The sequence below is a fragment of the Cynocephalus volans genome, chromosome 10 (genome assembly GCF_027409185.1).
Source record: "Cynocephalus volans isolate mCynVol1 chromosome 10, mCynVol1.pri, whole genome shotgun sequence".
In the NCBI taxonomy this organism is placed as follows: domain Eukaryota; kingdom Metazoa; phylum Chordata; class Mammalia; order Dermoptera; family Cynocephalidae; genus Cynocephalus; species Cynocephalus volans.
Genome location: NC_084469.1, coordinates 19,991,685 through 20,019,327, shown reverse-complemented (window position 1 = coordinate 20,019,327; position 27,643 = coordinate 19,991,685). Strand labels below are relative to the sequence as shown.

At 37.7% G+C, this 27,643-nt stretch overlaps 1 protein-coding gene across 4 annotated transcripts in view; it reads right to left on the bottom strand.

Annotated features, from left to right (window-relative positions):
• Positions 1 to 212: 212 nt before the first annotated feature.
• TADA2A (transcriptional adaptor 2A) overlaps positions 213 to 27,643 on the bottom strand; it is a 55,585-nt gene continuing 28,154 nt past the window's right edge. For 2 of the 4 annotated variants that reach the window (XM_063110516.1, XM_063110517.1), the window contains exons 8-16: positions 26,999 to 27,071; positions 18,425 to 18,488; positions 16,642 to 16,685; positions 10,824 to 10,934; positions 8,964 to 9,035; positions 6,936 to 7,068; positions 6,316 to 6,359; positions 4,202 to 4,275; positions 213 to 2,397 (exon numbers count right to left, since the gene is read on the bottom strand). In XM_063110516.1, the coding sequence (XP_062966586.1) occupies positions 2,212 to 2,397; positions 4,202 to 4,275; positions 6,316 to 6,359; positions 6,936 to 7,068; positions 8,964 to 9,035; positions 10,824 to 10,934; positions 16,642 to 16,685; positions 18,425 to 18,488; positions 26,999 to 27,071 (801 nt within the window). In that variant the 3' untranslated portion in view covers positions 213 to 2,211. The remainder of the gene's footprint in view (positions 2,398 to 4,201; positions 4,276 to 6,315; positions 6,360 to 6,935; positions 7,069 to 8,963; positions 9,036 to 10,823; positions 10,935 to 16,641; positions 16,686 to 18,424; positions 18,489 to 26,998; positions 27,072 to 27,643) is intronic. The other 2 variants (XM_063110519.1, XM_063110520.1) reach the window with 2 other exon arrangements.

Sequence of the window (27,643 nt, the reverse complement as noted above, 5' to 3'; positions counted from 1 at the left end):
AAAAACGGGGGGGGGGGGGAGACATAACAACCACAACTACTCGAAGTTGATATGACAAGCAAACAGAAAGGACATTGTTGGGGGGGGGGGGGAGAGAGGAGGGAGGGAGGTTTTGGTAATGGGGAGCAATAATCAGCCACAATGTATATCGACAAAATAAAAATTAAAAAAAAAAAAGATTAAGGACTCTTCTAGAACAGTGGTTACCAGAGTCTGGGGAGGGGATGGGGGAAAGGAAAACAGGGAGAGATTGGCCAACAGGTACAAAACTCAATTTGATAGGAGGAATAAGTTCTGGTGTTCTATTGCACAATAGGATGACTATGGTTAACAGTTAAGTTTTGTATGTTACAAAATAGCTAGAGGAGAGGATTTTGAATGTTTTCACCATAAAGAAATGATAAGTGCATGAGGTGATAGTTACATTAACTACCCTGACCTGATCATTATACAACATATATATGAATCAAAACATCAGATTGTGTCCCATAGCATGTACAATTACAATGTATCAATGAAAATAAATAAATAAATGAATAAATAAATAAAGAATCAAGGACTCTTCAGACTACAACAGACATTACCTGACACTGATGTCTAATGCATCCCAAATTTCCAGAACAGAAATTACCTTTCTGGGATAAGAGACAATACTTACATAACCAACTAGGGGTGACAGTGGTAGTGGGATACTTTTTCTAAGAGATATGAGGCTGGCCGGTTAGCTCAGTTGGTTAGAGCGCTGTGTTATAACACCAAGGTCAAAGGTTTGAATCCCCATACAGGCCAGCCGCCAAAAAACAAAACAACAACAACAACAACAAAAAACCAACCAGTGACTATGTGAAGAAAAGAGACTATTTCCACAAGCCATCCTTTTCAAAGTATTGAAGTCCTCTATTTGAATTCCCTCACATCCTAAGAGTATCCTTGTCATTTCTCATCCCCTAGATGAAGTCTGTTTGTAAGTACATGCATATTTACATCAGTCAAGAGTTTGAGCAGATGCTTCCAACAAAGCACATGGTACTCTAATTACATATTTGAATGTTGAAGGAATTAAAGAATCAATCAGCTATTGGATGCAATTTATGCAGATTCCAAAGAGGTTATTTCTATACACAATTTTGCTTCTAATAGAAGTGAGATAACCATGACTATGAGTTTGGCTTCTCATTCTGCAGAAAGGTTTGAGGACCAAGTTTCAGATGTGGTAGGGTTACTCACCCTCATATCTAGTGAGTCCCATTTATGAAGCTGCTTTACTTCTGTTTTAAAAGCCTCTTTTATTGCAAGCCAACCTTTCACCATTGAGAAATTAGGGTTCAGGTCTCAGTCCAAGCAAAGCTGAGGTTAGTTGCATCATCTCTATCCTCAGGGGCTTGGTATCCTGGGAAATCCAGGGTAACAACAGGGTGAATCTAGGACACACATGTTAGCAGAGACGGTGCAGTGTGATGGGGCGGGCATCCAACACCCTAAGTGTGCTTTAGTTACCAGAATATTTGACACACCCACAAATTAAACAGCAAAACATTTTAAGCCATTAATTCTAAAAATAACAGAGACAATTTATATCTAGTGCCACCTCCTCAAAAGTCTACTGCAGATTAGACAGCCAGACTGCAAAGTATAAAACCAGACATTACAGTTAAAGATGCATTTTGAGACAAGACCATCATGGGGATATTTTCCTCCCCTCTGCTCATAAACATAAGTTGTCATCTTAAAAAATCCTTAGAAGGAAAGAGAAAGCTTTCTCATGCTCTAAAACCTTTCTCTTTATTTTAAATCTGTCTGCAGTGTTTGAAGGCAAAATAGATAATCAGCAAACTTACCTCTCAAGTACAAGGATCTGAGCTGGACTCCTGGGACTACAGACGGTGGTTTAGTTCTATTCCTACCAACATTGTGATGTGAGGTACTATGGTTCTTGTTTTAGTTACAAGAGGTGTTAGGAATGAATGCCCACTCACATTTATTAATAGCTTATCTAGCACACAACTCTGCAGCACAATACCAACAACAGGAGTGTTTTAAAACAGGGTGGAGAAGAAAGTAGACATTAATACAGCTTAAGGTTTCCTTTGTCCTTCCGCTCTTTGTACAATGAGAATTCAGCTCAAAAAGAAAACTCTCCAGAATGCCCATACTGTCCTTTGGTTCACCACATTCCAAACTTCTGACTTCTGATTCCAATCCCTTAGAGCCTCAGGCTTTAGTGATGTATCCTTCTCGGATGAGGAAATCATAGATTTTCCGGGTTTTGTTCACATCTATCTTGATGAGTGCTCTTGCCTGTGCCAGTCTCAAGCCTCCTTGCTTGTTACATTCGTTCAGTAGAGCAGATTTGTATTCTAAATAGGCTCCAGGGACCAACCTCACCATCTGACAGAGCTGCAAGACATGGAAAATTTAATAAACATTAACATCTGTCATTCTCATAATTTAATCCAGCAGGTATAGCAAAAAAAATTTTTAAGTGACATCAACTTCCAACTATTTATAGGAGCTATTGGGTGGCTGGACCGCATTCCATTTAGTCTCTTCTTCTCTGGCAGGAACACTCCTTGAGGACAGACACCCAGGAAGAAAAAGCCAGGGTATGATGCTAGGAGAGCCTTTAGTACATGCAGGCTGGCTCAGGGGCCTGGGTTTGTCAGGGAATACAAGTACGTTTTCCTGAGGATCATCCTGGGTCTCTCAGAAGTCAAGCACTAACTGCCCAGATAGAGGCTCAGCACTATTCCAAGTCAGTCAGGGAAGAGCCACAGGGGACAGTGGGGGCAGGGGTGCAGAGACGTGGATTCCCACGTGTGAATCACATTACTTTCAGTATTGGCATAAAGTAGCAGTCCCTGCTTTTGTGATTACCTTTCCTACTCCAGAGGGAAAGGAGATACAGAGACCTTACTAAGAGGCCACTTTAACTGCTAATGATCTAGAAAGTTGGCTCAATTCCTGTTCATGTGCCATTATACAGCAATGAGCAGTCTGAGGTCACCATTACATGGGTAAGAATAAAAAATGCTTGGGCCGAGCCCGTGGCGCACTCGGGAGAGTGCGGCGCTGGGAGCGCAGCGACGCTCCCGCTGCGGGTTCGGATCCTATATAGGAATGGCCAAGTGCACTCACTGGCTGAGTATCGGTCACGAAAAAGACAAAAAAAAAAAAAAAAAAAAAAAGAATAAAAAATGCTTGAAATGCCAGGTGTGATTCAATATTTGAATCAGACTGGCCTGTGACCTTCTTCAGCAATACATAGATACAACATATTCTTCCTTCTACTCCCAAACTAATCTTTTTCTTTTTTTTAGATAGCTGGCCAGCACGGGGATCCAAACCCTTTGACCTTGGCATTATAAAACCATCCTCCAAACTAATCTTTACTGTTCCCACTGGATAAAATAAGATTAATAGTAGCCCCTACACCATGACTCTTCCTTATTGTCTGACCTGAACTAATGACATGGAGTAGCAGATGGGGAGACTGAACTGGGTAATTATAAAAAGAGCACAGGAGGAGCAAAAGAGGAATTATTCTTTTGGAATGGACTTCAGAGCTGTGGCACATTCTTTTGAAAACTCTTGAGGATGATTCTTCTGAAGCTGGATTTAAATTTTAGAAAGAGCCAAAGCAATACAAAGACAAATCTAATAATTGCAATGGGGAAAAAATGTAGGCCAGGACATTTTTTAAATGAAAATGTGTGACTATTTATGATGGTGAAGTCGTTTCTTTATGCATATAAACATGTTCTGGAGACAATTCAAAAAATGTTTTAAGTGATGGTTATATTGTTGGAATAAGTGTAGAACTTATCAAAGTGAACATTCTAATAGGAAATACCTATTTTCATGTAAAAGTTATTTTACATTTACAAAAGATTAATTTCATTTACATAAAGCACTTAGTAGAGTGTCTGGCACAAAACGCTCAAAAAATGATAGTTGGTGCTATTATTTAATTTTAATTTTTTTTTCCCCAAGAGGAATGACTGCAAGTTAACGAGAAAGTTCTCTGAAACCTGCTGAGATAAGCTCTTTAGCTCTTGAATTTCTAGGACAGGTTAGAGCGGTACATGTATGTTAGATAAGTAGAGCAAAGTGGACTTGATCCTATAATGAATTTTTAATAACTCAATGAATAACCAGCCCCTATTCTTTTTTCTCTAGTCTTCCCCGAACTCCTTTTAGTTACCTCCTTTTCTTTTTCATTCAGCTTCTCCGTGCCAGGGAGGCCAGTGAGGTTCAAGGGAGGTGCACTCCGTCTACCTACAGACAGACAGAAAAGAACACAGATTTCATAAGAGTGACAATTCCTCATGTGTAAACTATAACAAAGTTCAGAGCAACCGGGCCAGCTCTGTATAGCATCCCTATATCCAGCTGCAGGAAATCTTGATCCATCCCTTCAGGCCTGTTTAGCTAGCAACATGAGCTCCCCAACATTCACTTGAAAATAAAAATACATATACAATCACACATAAATTAGCATCAAATATAACTACTCACCAGTGATTATCGTCTATTTCTTCCTATCCACGAAGGAGATTCTAAAATCTGAAACCCAGATGTCATCCAGGTAAGAAAGGTCATACGCTGCCTGCCTTAACAGCTGATGAATGGAAATAACTCTGCAGGAGAGACATTCCCTAATCCTTGCCACTCTGTCAGCAGTACAAGGCAAACATGGTAATTAACCAAGTACTATGTGCCTTCAGATCAAAGGCAGACTGTTAGGCCAGCAAAAGGCCCTTCTTATTTATTATGTGAGGGAATATCTGTTCCTTCCAAAGTAGCCCTGCTTACCTGAAAGATCCACACACAGAACAATAAGCTATTATATGGCAAAGCAGAGACTGAGGTCAATTCACATACCTGAGAAAGAACCCAAGTAGGAGGTCACAGGCCAGCATGGGAAGCTTATCTACAAAATTTTTTTGGTTTTGTTTTGAGTGTATATTTGGGATTAATTAGTATTCAGTTGGGAATGGATGAACTGGGTTAAACAAAGAAAATACAGAATAATATATTAAAATTTTATGGAGGTTGGGGAGGGACTGTTACATGCTGCTCTGCTGGAAAATAGGTTTCCCTGTAATAACAAAGGGGATAACGGTTTACCCCAAATGCTCAAAAAGAGAGATAAAACCATTTGGTGCCTCACTAAAGTCACCAGAGGCTAGGCTATCATCAATGATGCAGGCTTCCAATTAAAAGCAACTTAAGGGGTGAGGAAGGCTAATACCAGCTTAGGAATGAATAAGTGAGTGCAGAGGGTTCAGAAAACACAAATACCAAAGCTCCACAATCATGTTATCCAGGTCATTCATTTTAATTAGCCAATAAAGATATCTATATTTCTGTATTAAGATGGGGGGGCGGGGCACTGAAAGAAAGAAACTCAACAAAATAAAACTGGATTTCACTGTCTTGGTGACTTCCTAAAAGGCTCCCTTTTCTCCCTTAAGTATTAAGAAATAATTACTTGAAACAAAAGAATGAAAGAAAAAGAAAAATCACCTTCCCTAAAGTGGCCTTATCTGAGCCCTGTCTAGATGCTGAATATACTGAAAGATTTTGCAAGGTCTGTTGTTCCAAGCCTCCAAAGAATAGTAAAACAGCAAATAGGTCACTTTTTGACTACTCCTTTTCTAATCAGTGAAGTGGTCTGTATGTTCTGACTAGGAGAAATGGCTAATCTATCATATGGAGCAGGGGTGAATGACAACCAAGAGCATAGACAAAGAAACACCACAACCTTGATTCAGAGCTTTATAACTAATATCTTCCCAAATTCCCAGTCATTGATTTCCAATTACTAAGGATCATCAGATAAAACATAGGTTAGTCTCACTCAGTAAACTAATGTCAAAATAGGACATATTCAGGAGGTAAAGTCTTCAACTTATAAGAAATCCTAGAGTTTCTGGCAAGTAACATGCTTCTTTGCTTATGTAGGATACAAAGCTTTTAATTTACCTCCTGTAAGACAAATCTCAAAATTTGTGGTAGATAGAACCAGAGTAAAGTAACTGCCCATGAACATCGGTAAAATAAAGAAACTACCTCTTTGGAGTTCTTTCTTCCCCTGTCTCTGTAGTCTCACTCTGAGGACAGTTCCTTGCTTGGCCATGAAGATTCTAAAAACATGCTGATGTTTACAAACTGGTTACAAACCTGACCACTTGATTACCATTACTCTGCCTAAATACCCTGGTCCCACAGAAGAGGAGAGGATTGCTAGGTCACCATAACCCCTAGATTACAAACTTCACAATCAAGACTTGCTCTGTCCTGGGAAATAATTACCTGAATTTGAAGCCACTGGAATGGAAGGACTCAGGCCGGAATCACTACAACAAAGAAGAAGAATTTAAACTTAGGTCCTATCAAAGAAGGCAATTTCCAAAAGCTCCTGTGGGACTGGGTGCCATTTATCAGGTAGATCACTTTGAAGAGATGTAATGAGACAGACTGCACTATGTTTTATAGGATATCTAATTGTACTGACCAGGAAAGCAAATCTGTTCTTAGGGGAAAAAAATCCTTCAGATTTGTTAAGAAGAGCTCTTAGCCTGGAACATCATTGACACCATTCATGGGGAAGGATAGGAACATGATTCTCCAATGAAATCATACCGGTAGATATGGAAGAGGAGAAACGGCATGGATGGAAGCTGGGGGGAATTCACTAATTTTTAAAAATAAGATCAAAGTAGCAAAGTAGGACTCTAGGAGGCCAGTTATGTTTCTCAAAACTGTCAGTACCACACAGTTTCTAAGATGGACTGCTAAAATCTTTCTGAATTCTTCTGCCTAATCAATTATAATTACCCTGCCATCTAGGGTGCCCACAGAAGTGCCCAAAAATACATGTGAAGCCAAAGCATCCCAGAAGGAATCCCCTTCACCCTGGACTAATTACTCACATGTCAGCTTGCCGTCGGAGCCACTGCTGGCAAGCACTACTGTCCTGAATATATTGGAGAACTTCAGAGAGCATGGTACGTTTAAGGCGCTCTTCCTCTCGTGTCTTCTTGAGGTGATCGTAGGTTCTGGCACCTGGAAGTGTAGAAAATACCACAAATGCTATAATAATGCAGCAGAACTGAAGGGTTTCCTAACAGGCAAAAGTTCATCTTTTTTTGTTTTCCTTTGCAAAATTGCTTTCACAATTATTTTTCCAAGAGAAAAAATAGGTTTCCCCTAGTTTGAGATCCCTTTTTTCACACTAAATGAATTTTTTTTTTTTTTTTTTGTCTTTTTCATGACCGGCACTCAGCCAGTGAGTGCACCGGCCATTCTAAATGAAATATTTTTATTCCTCTTCTATCTTTAAGAAATTTGGGGGGGAAAAAAACCCAGAAAAGTACAAAGAAAATAAGAGTCTTTCATAAAGTAACTAATTTTTACTATTGTCATACTTGCTTCTTATTCTGTTTTTTCTATTTGTATATTTTTCAAAGTCACACAACTACTATAAGCATACACTCTTCCTTAAAAATCACTGGTCCTTGACCAGTACTACTCCTTTTCCCTATTTTCCAGAGGCAAACAATATCAGGTAACCAAAACTGGATATCATGATGTTTTCTACATGTTAACAAAGGCATACTGATTCCAAAATACCACATTAGTGGGTTTCAAACTATGTTCCACAGAGCCACAGGATACCAGAAAGTATTTCAGTGGTTACTATGAAGAGCAAGGGAACCACCAAATACTGGTGGTCCTGGGCTCTACACATGAGCTGAACCATTAAACTTCAACCAAAGTAATTCCACTTTTATCTTATTTGTAGATTAGGGCTTCACGTAAAATTTCAGTTCAAAAACTGTTTCCACTGTTAAAAATAAAGAGTAATTATAGCAGGCTGAACTTACACCCATAGGGCTATATTAAGAAACACAGCTACTTCTTGTGGGTAGTGGCTGATAGCTTTCAACAGGAAATAAGGAGGGAATGCTAAACGTCTTTCCAGTAATAAGAGCGAAACAACAGAAACTGCTGTTTATGAGGATTTGCTGTGTGCCAGGAACTGTGCTATGTTTCATGCACTATCTCCAATCTAATCTTCACACTAACTAAGAGACTTGGAAAACTGAAACTTGCACAGTTACAGAGCTGATAAAGGAAAGACAGAATCTAAACCCAAGCTGTTTAAGTCTAGATCCCATGCTCTTAATTACTATAATACACTGCCTTCCCTTATGACCTGGTTCTACTACTGACTAGCTCTTTAATCTCTTTAAACCTTAGTTTTTTCATTAAATGGTGGTAACAGTACTTCATAAGTTTTTCATGAGAATTCAATGACATGATCCAGGTGAAAATCTTAGCATAGGGCCTTGTGCATGGGAAACATTAGTTAGAAGTTAGCTGCTATCAGGGCCGGCCTGTGGCTCGTTTGAGAGTGTGGTGCTGATAACACCAAGGCCACGGGTTCGGATCCCTATATAGGGATGGCCAGTTAGCTTACTTGGGAGAGCGTGGTGCTGACAACACCAAGTCAAGGGTTAAGATCCCCTTACCGGTCATCTTTAAAAAAAAAAAAAGAAGAAGTTAGCTGCTATTAATATAATTACTACTACCTCAAGGAACTGGGAAGCACTTAGAGCCAGTCAAAGCTTGGTTAATTAAAATGATCAAAACAAGCATCACTAAATTCTAAAAAAGCTGAAGTTAAAACCTAGACTACAAAACACTCTTTTTTTTAGGAGCCATAGCACAATCCTAAAGAAGCACCTCTTTTGTGTCACAATTTTTATTCTACCTAAGGTAATCTATAAATGGTATTTATAGGGATTAAATAGATAAAACTTTACTGGAAAGATTAAAAATCCATTCCAAAAAAGAAAAGGTTGTTGAAAAAAAAATTCACAATACCTCAGAGACTTCCTTTATGTGTTTGAAAGACACTTGCCCTTTGATACAGCATGTAGCTGAAGCATACTTACTACAAAAATTGGTAATGCCTGCTGTCCTATATTCCTGGAGCCTCTTGATTTCCCTTCGGAGTTCAAATTCCACTGTTTTCCCCAAAAAAGAGTGAAGGAGAAAAATTGGAGAACAATCAACATCAATGAGCACTTTTGCTGTTGAGCATTTTCAGTAATTCTGCTTTATATAAAAGAGTGGGCAATTTCATTTGGGGAATCCTATATGTTGGTAATTTCTCATCAGAAATTTTACACCAGAGCTGAGAAAAACCTGCTCCAGCTGTCTTGCAGCTGCTGTCTCCAGAGGCATCAGCTGGAATTGTCTCCTAGGAAACTTAGACTGAACTGGCTGAATTCATTTGTCTACAAAAGTAATGAATATTTTTTAAACAACCAAGTTTCCCAGCTCTATCTATCCTCTGTTAAAAGTTCTACCCACCTGACCACATTCTTTTATGAAACCTGTCTCTGGTATTACTTGATGTGGCCCTGATGAAAGAGAAGGACAAAAACTCTGTGCTCAAGCCTCTGTTAGTTTCTTTGCAGCTTTTCTCCTATAGGGACAAAAGGGCATTGTGTATTCCAGAAACCAAAGGTTTCTTCCTCCTCTGAGCACAAGATCAGGTTGCACTTGGGTTATTATGTGATAGAACATTCAAATTTGGGTGCTTTTGTAATAAAGGATGAAGAAAGAGACTGGACAATCCATGGGGTGTAGTTCTTTGGAGTGACATATAAACCAGGGATGACACAAACTGGGACAGGAAGTAAAGAATCAGTCACTCCATAAAAACCACACAAAGAATGCCAACTGAACAAGGCGTTTGGTGAGGACAACCAACGTGGCTTAGATTAATGACTGCAAAACTAAGCAAGAAATATTTGCACGATGAGGCAAGAGCCTTGATAAAGTACCTTCCCAGGACTAAACTTGGAGACCAAATGCATAAACCTCATAATGAAATGTACAGAATAATCCATCCAGTCCAGACTGTTTTAAAGTCTAGGACTTATTGCCTTAACAACTTTAATTATTTATAGTGAAAAATCACATGGTAACTAGGTAGAGCTCTCTCAGGAATACCACAGAAAAGCAAGAAAATGATGGAGTGGCTGGTCCAGTTAGCTCAGTTGGTTAGAGTGTGGTGCTGATAAAACCAAGGTCCAGGGTTCGATCCGTGTACCAGCCAGCTGCCCCGCAAAAACACAAAAATAAATAAGCTGGCTGGCCCCTTAGCTCAATTGGTTAGAGTGTGGCGCTGAGAATAATGGAAGCACTATCTCCATAAGTCATCCAACTCTATCCCCATTTTTAAAACTAGTTTTTTTTGCTGTTGTTTTTGGTGGCTGGCTGGTATGGGAGCTGAATTTTTGAGATTGGTGTCATAACACCATGCTCTAACCAACTGAGCGAATCAGCTAGCCCTAAAACTAGTTTTAACACTTAAATATTTATGAACAAAATAATATGTCTGGGATATGCATCAAAATAATCCAGTTGAAGGCAGGAGGGAAGGGGAGTGTGTGGTAAAGATGAAACCAGATGGCCCACGTGTTGACAGCTGCTGAAGCTGGGGGATGAATACATGGGGGTTAATATCTCTACTTCTGTATACATTTGAAAACTCCTATAATAAAAAGTAGGGAGAAAAACCACTAAACTCCTATTTATCTGTAAAAAAAGAAAGCCACTAGGCTGTCTGAACTCTCTTCTCCCACCCTCACAGTTCCAAATTTATCTCATGGTAATAAAGGGGAACAAAGACAAAATTATCCATTTATTTATTTACAGAACTTCACATAAAACACACCATTTTTTCTCCTGTTTACATAAATACACACACACAAATACTAGTTCAAGTCTCAAAAACCACCTACATGCATGGCTTTCAATGAACTTGTCATGTTCCACTGGCCCCACAATCCTTGCAAATCGTCTCATTGTTTCATAAAGGTCTTGGACCTCCTTGGGATACCGCCGTTCCATTACTACGGAGAAAGTAAAACACAACCATGTTACGAAGCATATAAGGATCCCTAACTTTTCTGTATGTGCTTTTTTTTTTTAATGAGAAGTAAAATGAAAGGACATTATTCCTAACCTCACCTGACTAATTTACCCATGACAGGAAACAAACAGTAAAGCAAGGTATGAAAAACATTAATCATAATGATAACAGCATCACAGCAACTATCACATGGGGATGTTATCATCACTGGAAGTCATCTCCACTACTGAGCACTACTGACTTCTCACATTTCACTGTCTTTTAATCTGTACAGGGGTATGAACTACTGCCAGTAATGGAAAAGACAAAGGCAGATCTTGTATTCTTAGGAAAAATGTTGGCCAAAAGTTATGGTATTAACTCCCATAGGAAAACAAGAAAACTGCAGACACAGTAATCCATCTAGAAGAGACAGATTAGCCAGGAAAAGGTTTGTGATCTCTCACATGCCCCACCTGAAATCTTCTTCCTACCTACACATCCTCAAGTAAGGTATATATAATTCATTCTCAACATGGGTCATTTTGCCTTTTTCTATTAAATTAAGTACTACGATTTAACTTACTGCTAATGAAATTATAGTTGACAACTATCATACAAGTAAATGGTCACATATGCAGGGTAGCCAGGGTCAGCAACTCTGGGGATCACTATTGACCAAACTTCTAATCAAAAAAGATATCTGTAAAAAAGACGGGGAGTAAAACTGACCAATAATAACTAGTAGGTTGGAGCAGCCAGGAATTCTCAAACTACTATTTGGTCATTTCAATCAGATAATCAGGAGTAACTAGGTTCTGTCTACTCTTGAACTAAAGATACAGGCTTTCATTTATGACAATTATTTAAATTACATCCTCTTTTCAGATGAATCATGCAAGAGACATTCTTATTCCAAAAATTCTAGAAGCTGATTTGATGAGCAGCCACAGATTATTTTTACTACAACAAAAGCCCCTCACTACAGGGATAACACAGGAATTTGGAGTAAAAATTTAAAATCTGAAGGGAAAAAAACCTGCCTACCGTATTATAGTCACTTGTACATTCAGTACAACAGTAAATGAATACCTCTGAAACCACATTGCACATGCTACTTCTACACAGTCAGAAGCAAAAGAGCTTCCCCTCAGCCCTATACTTGGTAAAAATATAGTTCATAATGGGCAAAACTGACCTCTGTCCACCAGCTGAAAATAGAATTTATGCAAGAGTCAATGTCTACTGTGAGTAAAGGTCAAAACCCAAATAACCTATTATAAAAAACCCAGGAATTCAAATAGAGAAACACACTACTGTGGCTATCAGAACACAACAAATTAATGTATATAGAAAATGCAAGGGGCCAGCCCCGTGGCTCACTCAGGAGAGTGTGGCGCTGGTAGTGCTGAGGCCGCAGGTTCACATCCTATATACGGATGGCTGGTGCACTCACTGGCTGAGCATGGTGCAGACAACACCAAGCCAAGGGTTGCAATCTCCTTACCAGTCAGAAAAAAAAAAAAAAAGAAAGAAAGAAAAAAGAAAATGCAAGAGAAATCTGATCCTAAATTATTTTTGAAAATCCATAGCTCTTGATGAAGACAGGGTTAAATAGCAATCTCATACAATGCTGTGGGAATACAAATCAATATAACCACCTTTTAAAAAGAAATCTGGCAGCATGCATCAAGAGTTTTTAATGATCATACTTTTTGACCTATTACACTTCTAGGAACCTACCTTTGAAAAAATCCTAAATATAAACAAAGCTTTATTCACAAACAAGTTCATCACAGCATTATTTATATGCTGATTTTAAAAACTGAAAACAAGGGACTGGCCCGTGGCTCACTTGGGAGAGTGTGGTGCTAATAACACCAAGGCCACAGGTTCGGGTCCCTATACAGGGATGGCTGGTTAGCTCACTTGGGAGAGCATGGTGCTGACAACACCCAGTCAAGGGTTAAGATCCCCTTATCGGTCACCTTTTAGAAACAAACAGGCTAAATATCTAAATATAAAAGACAAGCATATGATTATATATATGTATATATGCAAAATTATGTAACTATTAAAAGTGACATCCTCAAAATACCACAGTAACCTCAAAAATGTGTAATCCAAAATGGAAAAATTAAGGACATAAAATGTAACACACTTATAATCACGACTATATTTTTTAAAAACTATATACAGATATTTATCCAGATTGAAAAGACATTTAACCTCTCTGACTAGCTGACTTGAACCCTACAGTGCCACAGAGTGTCAAAGAGATATCCCTATAAGATTCCATCAACTTAAGTATGTTCTACAATAACTAGTATGTACTTTTACAAAAAAAAGTATTGACTCACAACTATTATATACATTTTCATATAAATATTGCAATTATTATTATTATGAGATCATCATTCTTACTTGCAGAATAGACTACACTGTAGAAGTAGTAGTACAAGGAATTTTTCTGTCCAGCTTAGGTGCCTCCAATATTTAAAACAGTAAGGTCACCGGGGTCCTAGGCAGGTGCCAAGGGCAACCCCCTCTGCCTGAAAGCAGGCAGAAAAGCACACCCAGGGTCCTAGGCAGGAGTCCAGGGTAGCACTCCCTACTCAGAAGCAGGCAAGAGAGCATGCCAAAAACACCACTTCCACATGGGTGGCCCACCACAGCCACCACCACAGCCACGGCTGCTGAAAAAGTGGCTCAATGCACAGCAGTAGTTACAGCTACCATACAGGCAGCCTATCAGATACTTGACTGCACTGACACAAGGTAGTCACCAACAGAGGCCAGAAAAAGAAGAGGGACATCTCTTTCCTCAAATCCCACTACAGAGTAATAAAAGAAGCAACTGGGCTGGCCCGTGGCTCACTTGGGAGAGTGTGGTGCTGACAACACCAAGTCAAGGGTTAAGATCCCCTTACTGGTCATCTTTTCTTTTTTTAAAAAAGCAGCAACTGCTCTACCAGATGACCACATATCAACATAGAGATACTAGAAATACAATAACCCAAGAAAAGATGACATCATGAAAAAAATACAATAATTTTCAAATACCTGACCCTACAGAGCAGGAAATCCTTGAAATGACTGAAAAGGAATTCTGAGCAACAACCGGAAACTCACTGAGATACGAGAAGACTCAGTTAGACAACAAAATGAAACAAGAAAAAAAATCCATGATATGAAGGAATAAATTTACAAAGAGATTAAAACCTTAAAAGAATGTAGCAGACCTCATAGAACTGAAAGATTCACTTAACAAAATAAAAAACACAGCCAATAACTTAAGCAGCAGGCTATAACAAGCAGATGAAAGAATTTCTGATCTTGAAGGTAGTCTTTTCAAAATAATCCAGGCAGACAAAAAAAAACCCAGAAAAAATAAATTTAAAACATGAAGAAAATCTAAGAGAACTAGCAGACAACCTTAAGCACACAAACATTTGAATCATAGGTGTTCCAGAAGGGGAGGAGAAAGGAAAAGGCATAGAAAACCTATTCAACAAAATAATAATGGAAAACTACATAGGAAGAGACATGGACCTTCAGATCCAGATGGCTCAAATACCCCTAAACAGACTCAACCCAAAAAGATCCTCTCAAAGACACATTATAGTCGAACTGGCAAAGTTGAAAGACAAAGGCAGAATCTTAGAAGCAAGAGAAAAGCATCAAGTCACCTATAAAGGAGCCCCTATCAAACTAACGGCAGACTTCTCAACAGAAACTCTATAGGCCAGAAGAAAATGGGATGATATATTCAAAATATTAAAAGAAAAAAACTGCCAGCCAAGAATACTATACCCAGCAAGGCTATCCTTCAGAAATGAGAGAAAAATAGTGTATTTTTCAGACAAAAACTACAGGAATTCTCTACCATATGACCAGCCCTCAAGGAAGTCCTGCATCTGGAACCCAAAAAACAGTAATCACTAAAACAAATACACAAGAAAGAACAAAACCCACTGGTGGAACAAAAAAGCAAATGAGAAAGAGAAAGAAACTAAATCTTACCACCACAAAAAACCATAACGACAATGTAATAATGCCCCTACTTTATTTCTGATTTTAGTGATTTCGTTTTCTCTTTTTCTTGTTCAGTCTAGATAAAGGTTTGCAAAATTTTTTTTTTTTTTAAAGATGACCAGTAAGGGGATCTTAACCCTTGACTGGGTGTTGTCAGCACCACGCTCTCCCAAGTGAGTTAACTGGCCACCCCTATGTAGGAATCCGAACCCATGGCCTTGGTGTTAGCAGTACCACACTCTCCCAAGTGAGCCATGCATCAGCCCTTAAAGGTTTGCAAATTTTATTGATCTTTTTTTTTTTTTTATTTTTCATGACCGGCACTCAGCCAGTGAGTGTACCGGCCATTCCTATATAGGATCCGAACCCGCGGCCGCTGGGAGCGTCGCCGCGCTCCCAGCGCAGCACCCTCCCGAGTGCGCCACAGGCTCGGTCCTTTATTGATCTTTTTAAAGAATCAACTTTTTGGTTTTGTTGACTTTCTCTATTGTTTTTCAATTCCCTATTTCATATATTTTTGTTGTAATCTTTGTTATTTCATACTTATATTTGCTTTTGGTTTAGTTTGCTCTACTTTTTCTATTATCTTAATGTAGGAAGTTTACATTACTGATTTGAGATTTTTCTTATTCTTAATATAGATGTTTACAAGTATGAATTTTCCTCGAAGCACTGCTTGAGCCTTGCATCCTATAAATTTTGATATGTCACTTTGATTTTTATTTCAAAGTACACTAATTTCCCTGTGACTTTTTTTACCTATTGTTTATTTAGGAGAGTATTGTTTAATTGCCACAAATTGGTGAATTTTCTAAATTTCCTTCTGTTATTGTGGTCAGAGAACATATATTCTATGATCTTAGTCTTTTTAAATGTATTAAGACATATTTGTGGCCAAAAAAAAAAAAACCCCATAAAATAAAATAAAAAATAAATTTTTGCTATAAAAATTAAGATAAAAATATAAAACAGTAAGGTCAAAGCTAGCATTCATTTAAAAATAATTTTATGTTTATTATCACCATCATACAATGTTAAATGTTATTTTTTGGTATATTTACCATCATGCAAAATGAAGGTATCACTTTCTGCTGATTTTTCTACAAAAATATTTTTACAACCTGAAGATCAAGGTTATGTTACATTTAAAACATAGTTTCAAAACATGACTCTACCTAGAAAACAATCCATTAATATTCATGCTGTAATTACTAATTAAAAAAAAAATTCTCATGCAAGTGTTGTTGACTATAAGTTAATAGTTTTAACTCTTTCTATGGATTAGGATCACCTTGAAGACTTTTTTTTTTTTTAAAAAGATGACCGGTAAGGGGATCCCAATCCTTGACTTGGTGTTGTCAGCACCACGGTCACCCAGTGAGCTAACCGGCCATCCCTATATGGGATCTGAACCCATGGCCTTGGTGTTATCAGCACCACACTCTCCTGACTGAGCCATGTGCCAGCCCTTGAAGACTTTTAAAAATACAGATTCTCTAGCTCTGTCCCCAGAGATTCTGACTTAATTAATCTGGGCATCTGATACCCTAGCAATAGAATTCAAATCCTCCCAGGTGTTGCTAATATGCAACTTAGATTGAGAACTACTGCCATAAATGATTTTAAACTATTCAATAATGTTAGGGGGAAAAAAGAAGACTGCTGATACTTACATTGAAACTTTCTAAGGTTGATTAATCCATGATCTCTTATAATTCTAGAGTGAAAAACCACAATAATCTGTGCATTAGAATTAGTTTCACGTTTAGTAATGTCTTCCACATGTAACTTTTATTAGATATCTTTAACACTCTGAGGTGGAATATCAAGATCCAAAGAAGTCACTCCCCACAGACTTCTGCAGGCCAGTGAATCACTGACACAATTTTAGGCTCTCAAGTATCACACATTTTTCCTCTCCTTGGGCATAGATTCACAGTAACTATTGGATGAATCAACGACTACTCACAAATATTGAAAAACACTTGTCTGTCACTTAAGATGAAACAGAAGGGAATCTGTGTCCACATCATAAAATTAATCTATTCAGTTTGTGGAAATGATCATTGAGAACAGCCTGCTAACCACAGCAGAGAAACCTGCTAACCATAAGCTCACATTCAGCATTTACAACTGTGCATTCACACAACACTTTGAAACTATTTGAAATAAATACATATTGTGCATATTTAGTGGAAGGGCATCATAAAACATAAGCTCTAACAGCAACCTCAACAACTGAGTTCTACCATCCTCTCTAGTTCTAATTGTGTGTTTTAAGCAAAATAAAATTTAACTAAACCATACAGACCTTTGATATATACCAGAGGTATACATGACTAGCAATGAAGTTTCTCACAGGAGTAACTCGGTAAGCTTCTTCAGCACTTCATGGAAGCTAACTCCAGACATGCAGAGAGTAAGCTTTGCTTTAGATCATGTCCTGGTTCCTCCCAAGTCCTTCTCCATTTTATTGTTGAGATACCACTGTGTCTGTAGTTATCAACACCACAGTAACAGACATGTCTACACACATATACATATATACATGCACATTCACACCTTCTGCATACCCCTCTCTGAACTGTTAAGGTCTCTGTAATCTGATAGGGGTCTGAGATCCATAATTTCTAAGTCTGAACGTGTATTTTTTGACCTGTTTCAAAGAATAACCAGGGTGCCTAAAATTTGTGCAGAATTTCTTTGAAATCCTTTTAGATAAAAGAATCTCATAAAAAATGAACCATGAGAATGAGAGCATTAAAAAAAAGTGTAACAACCTAATTACACCTTGAATTTACCTTGTTCCTTTTTTCCAGAATTTGAAACAGTGTACCCACTGATATCATTTGGATATGTTTATCCCCCCAACCTTTGTTCCCCCAAAGCTCATGTTAAAATCTGATCCCGAATGTGGCAGTGTTGGGAGCTGTTTGGGTCATGGGGAGTGGATCCCTCATGAATAGATTAATGCCTTCTATGGGGGAGGTGGGTAGTAAGTGAGTTCCTGTGAGAGATGGTTGTTTAAAGGACCCTGGCACTGCCTCTCTCTCTCTCTCTTTCACTTCCTCTTACCATGTGATCTGCTTGCACCCACCAGTTGCCTGCTGTTTTCTGCCATGAGTGGAAGCGGTCTGAGGCATGCACCAGATGCAGCTGTCCCAGAATCATGAGCCAAATACATCTCTTTTCTTTACAAATTACCCAGTTTCAGGTGTTCTATTATACAACTCAAAAGCAGACTAATACCCACATTATTCATTGTTCATCATAACATCAAGAAAAAGTAAGAAAAGAGGAGTTAAAAACAAGATGAGGATTATTATCCCCATTTGATAGATGGAAAAATTGAGGCCCAGTGAAGATAAGATGAGCCACAAGTAGAACAACATTCTTATAGACTATATGTGGACTATACAAAAAGCTGAAAGAAGGCAGGATGGTTTTTATACTTACTTTTTTCGTCTTTGTCTCTCCTTTAACCTGGAATGATAGATATCTACCACAGCCATCTTCAGAGCTATAAATAAATAAATATGTACATATAAATAATATATATATAAGTAATATAAATAAATACAGCCAAGATGAAAATAATCTTTTACCCAACTTTAAACCTCACATTGCTAACTATTCTGCACTCACTAATCTGGAAAATTTGCTTATGGGAACATAAAAATATCCTAGCATTATGAATTTCTCTACCAGTAAATCACAGTGAAATTCTTTTTCCCTATGTATATATTATATAACATTACTCTGTAGATTATAATTTCTGCTTTCTACTAAACACCTCTTTTGAAGATTGTTATGTATATTATTACATACAGTGAATGTCTAAACTTCAGTAATACGTGGGCTAGAAATTACATCTATTAGAGTAGTCATAAAAATGAATATTGAGGGCTGAGCCCGTGGCTCACTCGGGAGAGTGTGGCGCTGGGAGCGCCGAGGCCGCGGGTTCGGATCCCATATAGGGATGGCGGGTTTGCTCACTGGGTGAGCGTGGTGCTGACAACACCAAGTCAAGGGTTAAGATCCCCTTACCGGTCATCTTTCTAAAAAAAAAAAAAAAAAAAAAAAAAAAAATGAATATTGATTGTGGTCACAACTGCACAGGAATAAGCTCAAGAGACAATGTCAAGACAAAACTAACATGAATAAAAGTGCAGTGCAGACATTTTCCCAGACTATCAGTTTTCAGTTGGAGGGAGAGAAGCAACTCTTTAGGGTGTAGAATTTTGCATTCTGTAATGAAAAGTTCCATTAAGTAGCCTAACCAATGTAAAAGCCATGTCCTGCTTAGTTGCCCATGTCCCAGTCCTTTCCTGGCTTTAGTCTCATGTTAAAGACATAGGGAATAAGAAGAAAAGAGGCAGTGGATAGTAGAAGTTTTAATCAATACAACAGTTCTGGTTCTTTCTTTTCCTGGCCACTCTTTTTCCATCTTCAGAGTTCCTAAGGGTTGTGTTCTCATTTCTCTTTTCACTCTTCATGTTATTCCTATAGACTCATCTACTTTTATGGTTCCAAGTACCATCAAATCATACAATCTCAAATCAGATACCTATTTTAAGCTCCAGATCCTAGTGGATATCTCTAATCACGTGGCTTTCAGTTGCAAATTTATATTTTAGCCCTTTCCAATCCTCTAAAACTCCTATTTTAGTTAAAAGCATCACAGTAAAGCTAGGTGTCCAAGACAGAAATCGACTTGGACTCTTCCTTCCTCCTCTCTCCATATCTAGTCAGTCAATGAGTTTTACCTATATTTAACAATTAAATCTCTCTCAAATTCATCTCTTCATTCCTAATCATATTCCTAGGCTCAGGCATCCTGTCTCATCATCTTGATGCCATCTTGTCAGAGAGGCATTATTACTCTCTTCCTGACTCCATTCTCCCCTTACTCTAATTCACCCCCTCCAAATGGGGTACCACAGAAATAAATAAATAAATATAAATATATATATATATATATATATATATATATATATATATATATATATATATATATATTTTTTTTTTTTTTAAAGATGACCGGTAAGGGGATCTTAACCCTTGTCTCGATGTTGTCAGCACCACGCTCTCCCAAGTGAGCAACCGGCCATCCCTATATAGGGATACGAACCTGTGGCCTTGGTGTTGTCAGCACCACACTCTCCCAAGCAAGCCATGGGCCGGCCCTCACAGTAATATTTTAGAGCACAATCTGATAGTGTAATTGCCCTGCTTATAAGTCTTCAGTGGCTTCCTATCCATTTACAGGAGTTCAAACTCTTACATGTTATACAAGAACCTTTATTGTCTTAATCCTGCTTACATTTCCACTCTCATTTCCTATCACTACTTCCTATGCCCTATATACCATACACACAAAACAACCTGCCCAATATCATACAGCTGCGAAGTACAGAGCAGGATCCAAACCTAGGCAGTCCAGTTCCAGAGCCTTGAACAGGAAAAACACTGAAATTTTCCAACATGTTTACTTTCTCTGTGTTAGTAGGTTTACTTTTCCTTTTAGTCCCATATCATAAATCTGGCTTAACTGAAAATGAAATGTGTATTTAAAAAAAGATCTCAGAAGCAAAAAACTTCCACAGGCTTTTTATAGTCGGAAGACCCCTAGGGCTAAGAATAAGACCAATTATTAACAACTCCAGAAAAAAATGAGTAATGCATAACTTAGCACTATGCTACATTAAATCACTCTTCTCATCTATGGATTCTGAAGGCACCTTAAGATTTAATGACTGCATTAGATTCTGGAACTATCTTAATAACTTGTTATCTCCTTAAACTTTGTGTAAATTGAGAGTTTGGTGGGTTTTGTCTTAATTACTGAATGTATTTGCAGAAGAAAGAGGCTCCAGAGCACAACATAATGACCTTGCATGTGTCCTTTGAAAAATGAAAACACATTAAAACAAAAAAAAAAAAAAAGAAAGAAAAACAAAAAAACGTTATTCAAATGTTAGGTAATATAATTTCTAATAACACACCCAGCCTTTGTAGCAAAGAATTTGGCTATGTATGAGAATCACTCCTTTCAAGATAATAAGCTTCATTCCAAAACAGAGCCTAGAGTCTCTAAGCCTAGAGCCTCTGGAATGCTGATAAACTCAAACAGCAATACAATCTCATTCCTCACCCAAAGAATGTGAGATCCAAGTTCAAGTTTAGTCCATGTGGGCAATGAGTTAGCACAGATTTATACGTTCTGCTAGAGTAAGTTTTAAAACTTGTTTTCAAATACAATCTTATTTAGAATGGATAGGTCAGATCTGCTCTACCTGAATCTCTTTTCCCTACTCTAGTCCCAGCTACATTTCCCAGTGGTAATCTCCATGGAACAATGTGAAACCCACACTTCTGCAGGAACTACATATTAGGGTAGAAAAAAAGTGGGACCAATCAAGTAGGAGAACAGAACAAAATGGCTCATTAGAAGCAACAATTTCTTTTATTACATGAAAGCAAACAAAAGTTGTTGAGCAAAGTGTAATCCTGGTGCAATATAATAGCCCTGGCAAGATAATAGAGATATTCTGGATATTCCATACTGACTCATTACTGTGCATCTCGCTGCTAGTTGCCCTTAGATATTCTTAGATTAGAAGGTTCAATACCAAAATCTTACATGCTGGGCTATGAGCAGATGTGCTATATATAAATATAAAATTTTATATATATATAAAATTTCAATCATTGGGAGATGTCCAGAAATACTTTATCCAGGCCATTCTACCTTGGGTCTGAGATAAAAATAACAAGTCCCAGAAGGACAATCTGGAGAGGTGAGTGAATACATATTTTTTAGAGTTTAAGTATAAAAAAAATTAACTGCCATGTATTCTTTTTGTTCATTTTTAACAAGTTCAAAGATTTAAACAACATTGGTTCGTTTTTCCTCATAACTGCCCACAAACTAAAAATAATTCAATACTGTCAGGTCCAAGATTTAAGGCAATGGTTTTCAAACTTTTTTAGGTAGCAGAACTCTTTCTACAAATTAAATCTTTCTTGATTTATGGGATTGTTCCATATAAAAGTCCAGATACCATAGAATGCCCCCATACCCTGCCACTGTTTTATGACAGCTGCTGTGGAATGATGGGCTTTAGAATGCTATGCTGGTGAAGATGCACTCTACATGCCTATGTGGTAGAAGGGGAAGGTAAAAAGAGGGAGAGGAAGCATCACTGACATACAGTATAACCTAATACAAAAGTCCTATAGTGGACTCTATCTCTTATGAGAAAGGAAGAATTAAGTCAACAGTTCAAGGCAGAAAGGGAATCGAATGTAATAACAATAGCTAAAATACACTGAGTACTTATATTTTAGGCTCTTTTTAGGCCTTGTCTCATTTATCTCTCCAGTAAGATGAGTTCAATAGGAAAGAAATGTCTTGAAGATCCAAAGGAAATCACTGCTAATTTTCACCAAACAGTTCTATAGTTTTTGTAAGGCAGTAACTTTACCATGATGTTTCCTGAGATTTGTGTAGGAATGACTTAATTAAAAAAGAAAAAAACTGAAGAGACTGTTTACCAAAAAAAATCTGTAAATAAATACTGCTGATAATTAGTTCTGCTGCTTGATCATTTCAGTGGTTTAAACTTGTAGAACTGGCTCTGAAGAACAAAGCGAAGGAAAAAAACACATAGAAGCAAATGGGAGGAGAACTGGAATTCTCCCAGAGAAAAATTCATATCTCTTTTCTTTAGAAAGCACTCTAAGATAGCAACAACTGATTATAAGATCTTAACTGCATGAATAACCCAGGGAGGACTACAACACAGAAGGCAGACACTGTAACAATGAGAATCATCAGTTCACATTCTACTTAAAGCAACTGGAAGCTCCAGCATAAGCTGGCAAACAAAGAACCAGATATTATTAAAAACAAACAAACCAAGACCACCCTAACCTGTCCACTGATACAAGGCCTCTGAAATTTCAGCTTTGGGAGAAACATAGTCTCCCTGTGATTACAATGGGGTCTGATAAAGTTTCCAAACGGCTAGTCTTAAAATATTTCAAGAAGTGGGCAGAAGTCAGAGGCAGCTCCTTCCCACTGCAATGTATTTCTAACACTGTTCAAAATAGCTGGCAACATGTTTCTGTTTTCTTGACAGAAGGCACTTACTGCTTGCTTGGCAAGAAAACCAATTCAGAGGGCTTAAATGCAGGGAGGCCAATCAAAATCCCTATTGCACCCTGCACAAGCACAACAAGCAACAAGCACAAACCTATAACTCAGGTATTCCCCAGAAGCAAAGCTTTTAAAAGTCACTTCTCCCTTGAGCTTTTGACCAAGATGCACACAGATAATTGTATGAAGGGAAGAAGACCAGGACCTAGTGGTTAAAGTCAGCAACTACGAAGCCTTAGGCAAATTACTTAACTTCTTCATGCATTTCCTTGAATGTAAAATGGGAAAATATCTATTCCTTTTTCTCAGGAATGTGGCGAAGCTATAGAAGATAACTAACATGATACCTCACAAAAAAGAAACAGCAACAAAAATTCAATGTTGTAAAGATAGTAGGTATTATACAGTATTAAGAACACAGACCCTGGGGATGGCTCTACCACTTGATGGCTGTATGATTTCAGGCAAATTACTTGACTTTCCATGCTCATCTGCAAAATGAAGACAATAATAATACTCAACTCATAGAGTTTTGTGAGGATTAAGCAACCTATATGTGAAGAACTTAGAATGGTACCTGACAAACAGTAAGAGCTATTTGAATTAGCTATTACTAACAGTATTTATACCTAAAATGTCCTATGTTTAAAACAGCTAAATCACTATAAAGTACCAAGCACCGCCAATCGGTGAATGCACACAGAGACCAGGCTAGACCTCTGATCTACTAACTGTTAAAGCATGTAAGCACTGACAATAGAGACCGAAGAAATACAATCTGAAAAACGGGGGTAGGGAGGAGAGGATCAATGCCTAGCTGAGAAATCTGGCTGAAATCAGCTTTCCAAATAGAGGAAGAGTAAATTTTACTAATGTGCAATCAATCCTGAGAAGTGTTGAAAACACAGACCTGAAACACAGGAAGAATTCATTATGCCTCTTGCTTGCCTGGGTTATGGGACAACAATGACTAGAAGACACCACACCCAGGATATTAGGACACCGAGAAACTAGGGAAAAAGTGTAGTCCACACATTTAGGAGAGATTTTCACAAATGAAAGGAGATGGGGAAAGAGATGTCAGTAAGAGGGGAACTACAATAAGCATTTGCACTGAGATTTCACAACTTATGATAAAATAGGAGATTTCCAAGTTGAGTCTTCTGTATCTCTTTCTGAACCAAAAATTTCTACTTATTTCAATAAAACATGAAAAGCAATGAAAGCAAGTGTTATTTAGGGATCCCGGAACTTTCTTATTTTTCTTCCTCAGACATTGCTTCACTTGCAGAATCTTTTTTGGGCCCATTCTGAAAGCTTTCTGGTATGACTGGAATGCAATTAATTATCCCTCCATTGTGTACTAGGCCTCTATAATGGACCATGCAAACCAATTTTATTAAACAAATTTTAGGAATCAAAGCAAAAGACTTTTGTTTGGGTGAGGAAAAGGGCTTGGTGGCATCAGCTGATATGCTAGATGCGTTCAGAATACAAAACCCACACACAGTCTGCTTCCTTCCGGTAGTTATAAGTGAGGGAACATAAAAGGAATGTTGTTAATGCTCAGTAATATTAAAAGTATAATAGTATAATGGAATGGTAGTAACACCCATCTGAATTATGTACCATCTTTCATTGGAGACATTTACATTCTCTGACTAATCAGTGTCACCCTTGCTTTACTGGCAGGGGACACAAAGAATCAGGGAGCAAGATTTCAAGGACCTGTTCAAGATTACATAGTGACTCAGAAGCAAGCCTGAGGTTGAATTTGTGTCCTGATTTCCAAAAAATTTGTGTCTCTCTCTCTATTCTAGGTATGCTGAAAAATTCCTTGCCATACCTTCCCGAGTCTCCTTGGGTTCCTAGTCCCTTCCACTGAGTGTTTTAGGAGAAACTGCTCACGGGCAATAAGCCCCTGGACATGGGTCATGCTACCAGAGGAGCTACTATAAGAACTCAGAACCATAACAAAGAATCTCTTTGTGGCACCAGCAAGTCAGCCCCTTCATCTCCAAACCTCTCTAAAATGATATCATCTTTTTAAAAGCACCCATCTAAACATCTTAAAGGTCACTATTGGGCAAGGGGGAAAGGATTATTATTTATGTTGTGTTAAAGCTACTTATGCATAAGAATTTAATAAGTGATGCTTCAGTTCTAGTTCAAATGAAAAACAGTGATTTACAGTGTTGTAAAAACTGTAAAAAGAGCACAAATAACTAAAGTATGTTATAGGTTTGAAAAGCTAACTGAACTAAAAATTGCTAATCAATCAATTACTTCTTTCTGATTGTTCCTTTTGTCCCCGCTTAATTACTGAAAGGGCCACAAGTGCACCGGGAGAAATTGCAAATCCTGCTTCTACAAAGAATGAAGAATGAAATTAAATACCAACCATTACTACAGTTTTCTAAATAATGTTGAGACATAAGAATGAAGACCTTGGATTAGGGCCTAAAGAAATGACTCAGCAAGTCCCTTACATTGTTGAGCCATTACTGACATTAAAAATTTTGACTTTCAAAAGTTTGGTATTTTTGAACAGTATCTAAAAGGATCATATTTATGAAGCTGACCTTTTCGAGTATAGTAGTCTGGTGTTCTGGTAAGAAAGATACAAGTCAGGAAACAATACCATTTTAATAAAAGCTGATGTGTATGAGGAGAAATACTGAATGGTGATCTACATACCATCTTTAAGGGAATAACACAAGAGGTGAGAACAGAAAACATGAGTCACTGAGATTGAACAGAAAAGACTGACATAAAGGATTGAACAAATACAATTAATCTAGTGAATGCTAAAGTAGTTTGCTTTCAAGCTTTCCTCTTTTAGTTCAATCTGCATCACTCTGACTTTCCTTAAAGTTGTGTGGGAGAAAAGAAGAGAAATGAGAATTTGCAAGGAAAACTGCTCAAGAAATGTGTAGAAAAAAAATTCTGAAACTAAAAGTTTTGGGGACTCTCTTGATCCCAGATCTGGTGTAACAAATACCCAGGCAGCTCTTCCATGGACAGAAGAACTGAGTTCCCCTTCTAGTGACAGAGTACCAATTAATGCAACATGAAAACTTGATTTATAATTCAACAAGTATTCTACTTGCATTTTCTGCCTGGGATGTAGATTTAAGAGAAATAATGAAGATGTTGTTTGGGGAATATAGACTCCAACAGAGCATTATTGATCTACTGAATCATATTCAGTTCTATGCTGAAATGAAAAGGAAGACTGGGGATTATTTTAAGTATGTAGTTCACTGAAAGCAGAAAGAGGGAAAAAAAGAAACTCAATGAAAGCCTAAACATCCACTTTTAACAGCCCTGCGGCATTCACCACTTAAGTTATTACAGAAGAGCTGACATAAACCCTTAGAGGGCTAATTTAAGATTAGAATTCAGAAGTGCTAAAAATTACACAGTTTTGAGAAACAAGAAATTCCCAATTTTGGCCTAAAAACCCTTGAAGAATTTCCACTCTTTTTCCCTACTATGGGAAATTTGGAGTAACAAATGAACATATAGTATCAGTAGGTGCTCCTGAAGTCCCAAGGCTCACACTGAATCCCTTTCCTTCTAAGGAGGCATGTGAGGGCCACCACTTACCTCAGTCAAATAAGAGATCCACAGTTCAAGGGATGGGATATTCCCAACTACTATTACATGACCAATATTTTCACCATCATCACAAAGCTTATTCAGTGTAGTCAAAAACCTACAACAGGGTAAGTTCAGCAACTTAATCACTAGATTTTGAATTCCATGAAGGCAGGAAACATGTTTTATTCACCCTTATATTCCTAGCTCCCAACATAGTGTCATAACATAGTCTGTACTCAATAACATTTGATAAAATAAAGTGTTACCATGTAAAATGTCCGAGTCATCTTCAACAAAATCAATGTCTCTCAAGTCCCATTCTGCATAATTGTCAAACTCCTGTTTGGGGGAAAAAAAAAATCCCCACCCCAAACCCATCAGTTTTGATTAATGCCTTTACAGTAGCCATGCTTTAGAAGCAAACAGAAAATACTCAAATGCTTGTTAAAAAACACTAAATGGGATAAAAGGCCAGGATACTCCCACAAGTAACAGAAAGTCGTGGGAAAAATCTGAGAGGCTTTCAGGTAATAGTGACAACAAAAACTTAGAATAATGAAGTCAAAACTATTGTTCTAAAAATTAAAAATAGTCTGTTCACTCCTGAGAAAATCAACTTTGATTACAGATCTTCAAATACTTAGGTAAGAAAATTGTTGCAGTAATTCATCTACCTTTTATTACTTTTTGAGGGCTCTATTTATTCAATAATATTGCTTATAAAGTTCAACGGTTGATTTGTTCATATTCCACTCAGTGAGTACATTCACGGGGATAGTACCTACAGGGTAGCTCCACAATATCACCTGCCATGAATAAAATGCTAACCTGGGTGTGGCTAGCAAAACAGTTTATAGTTTGTTAAACTTTCAAGTTATCTCCAGGAGCACTGTAATTATGGATTAGATGAT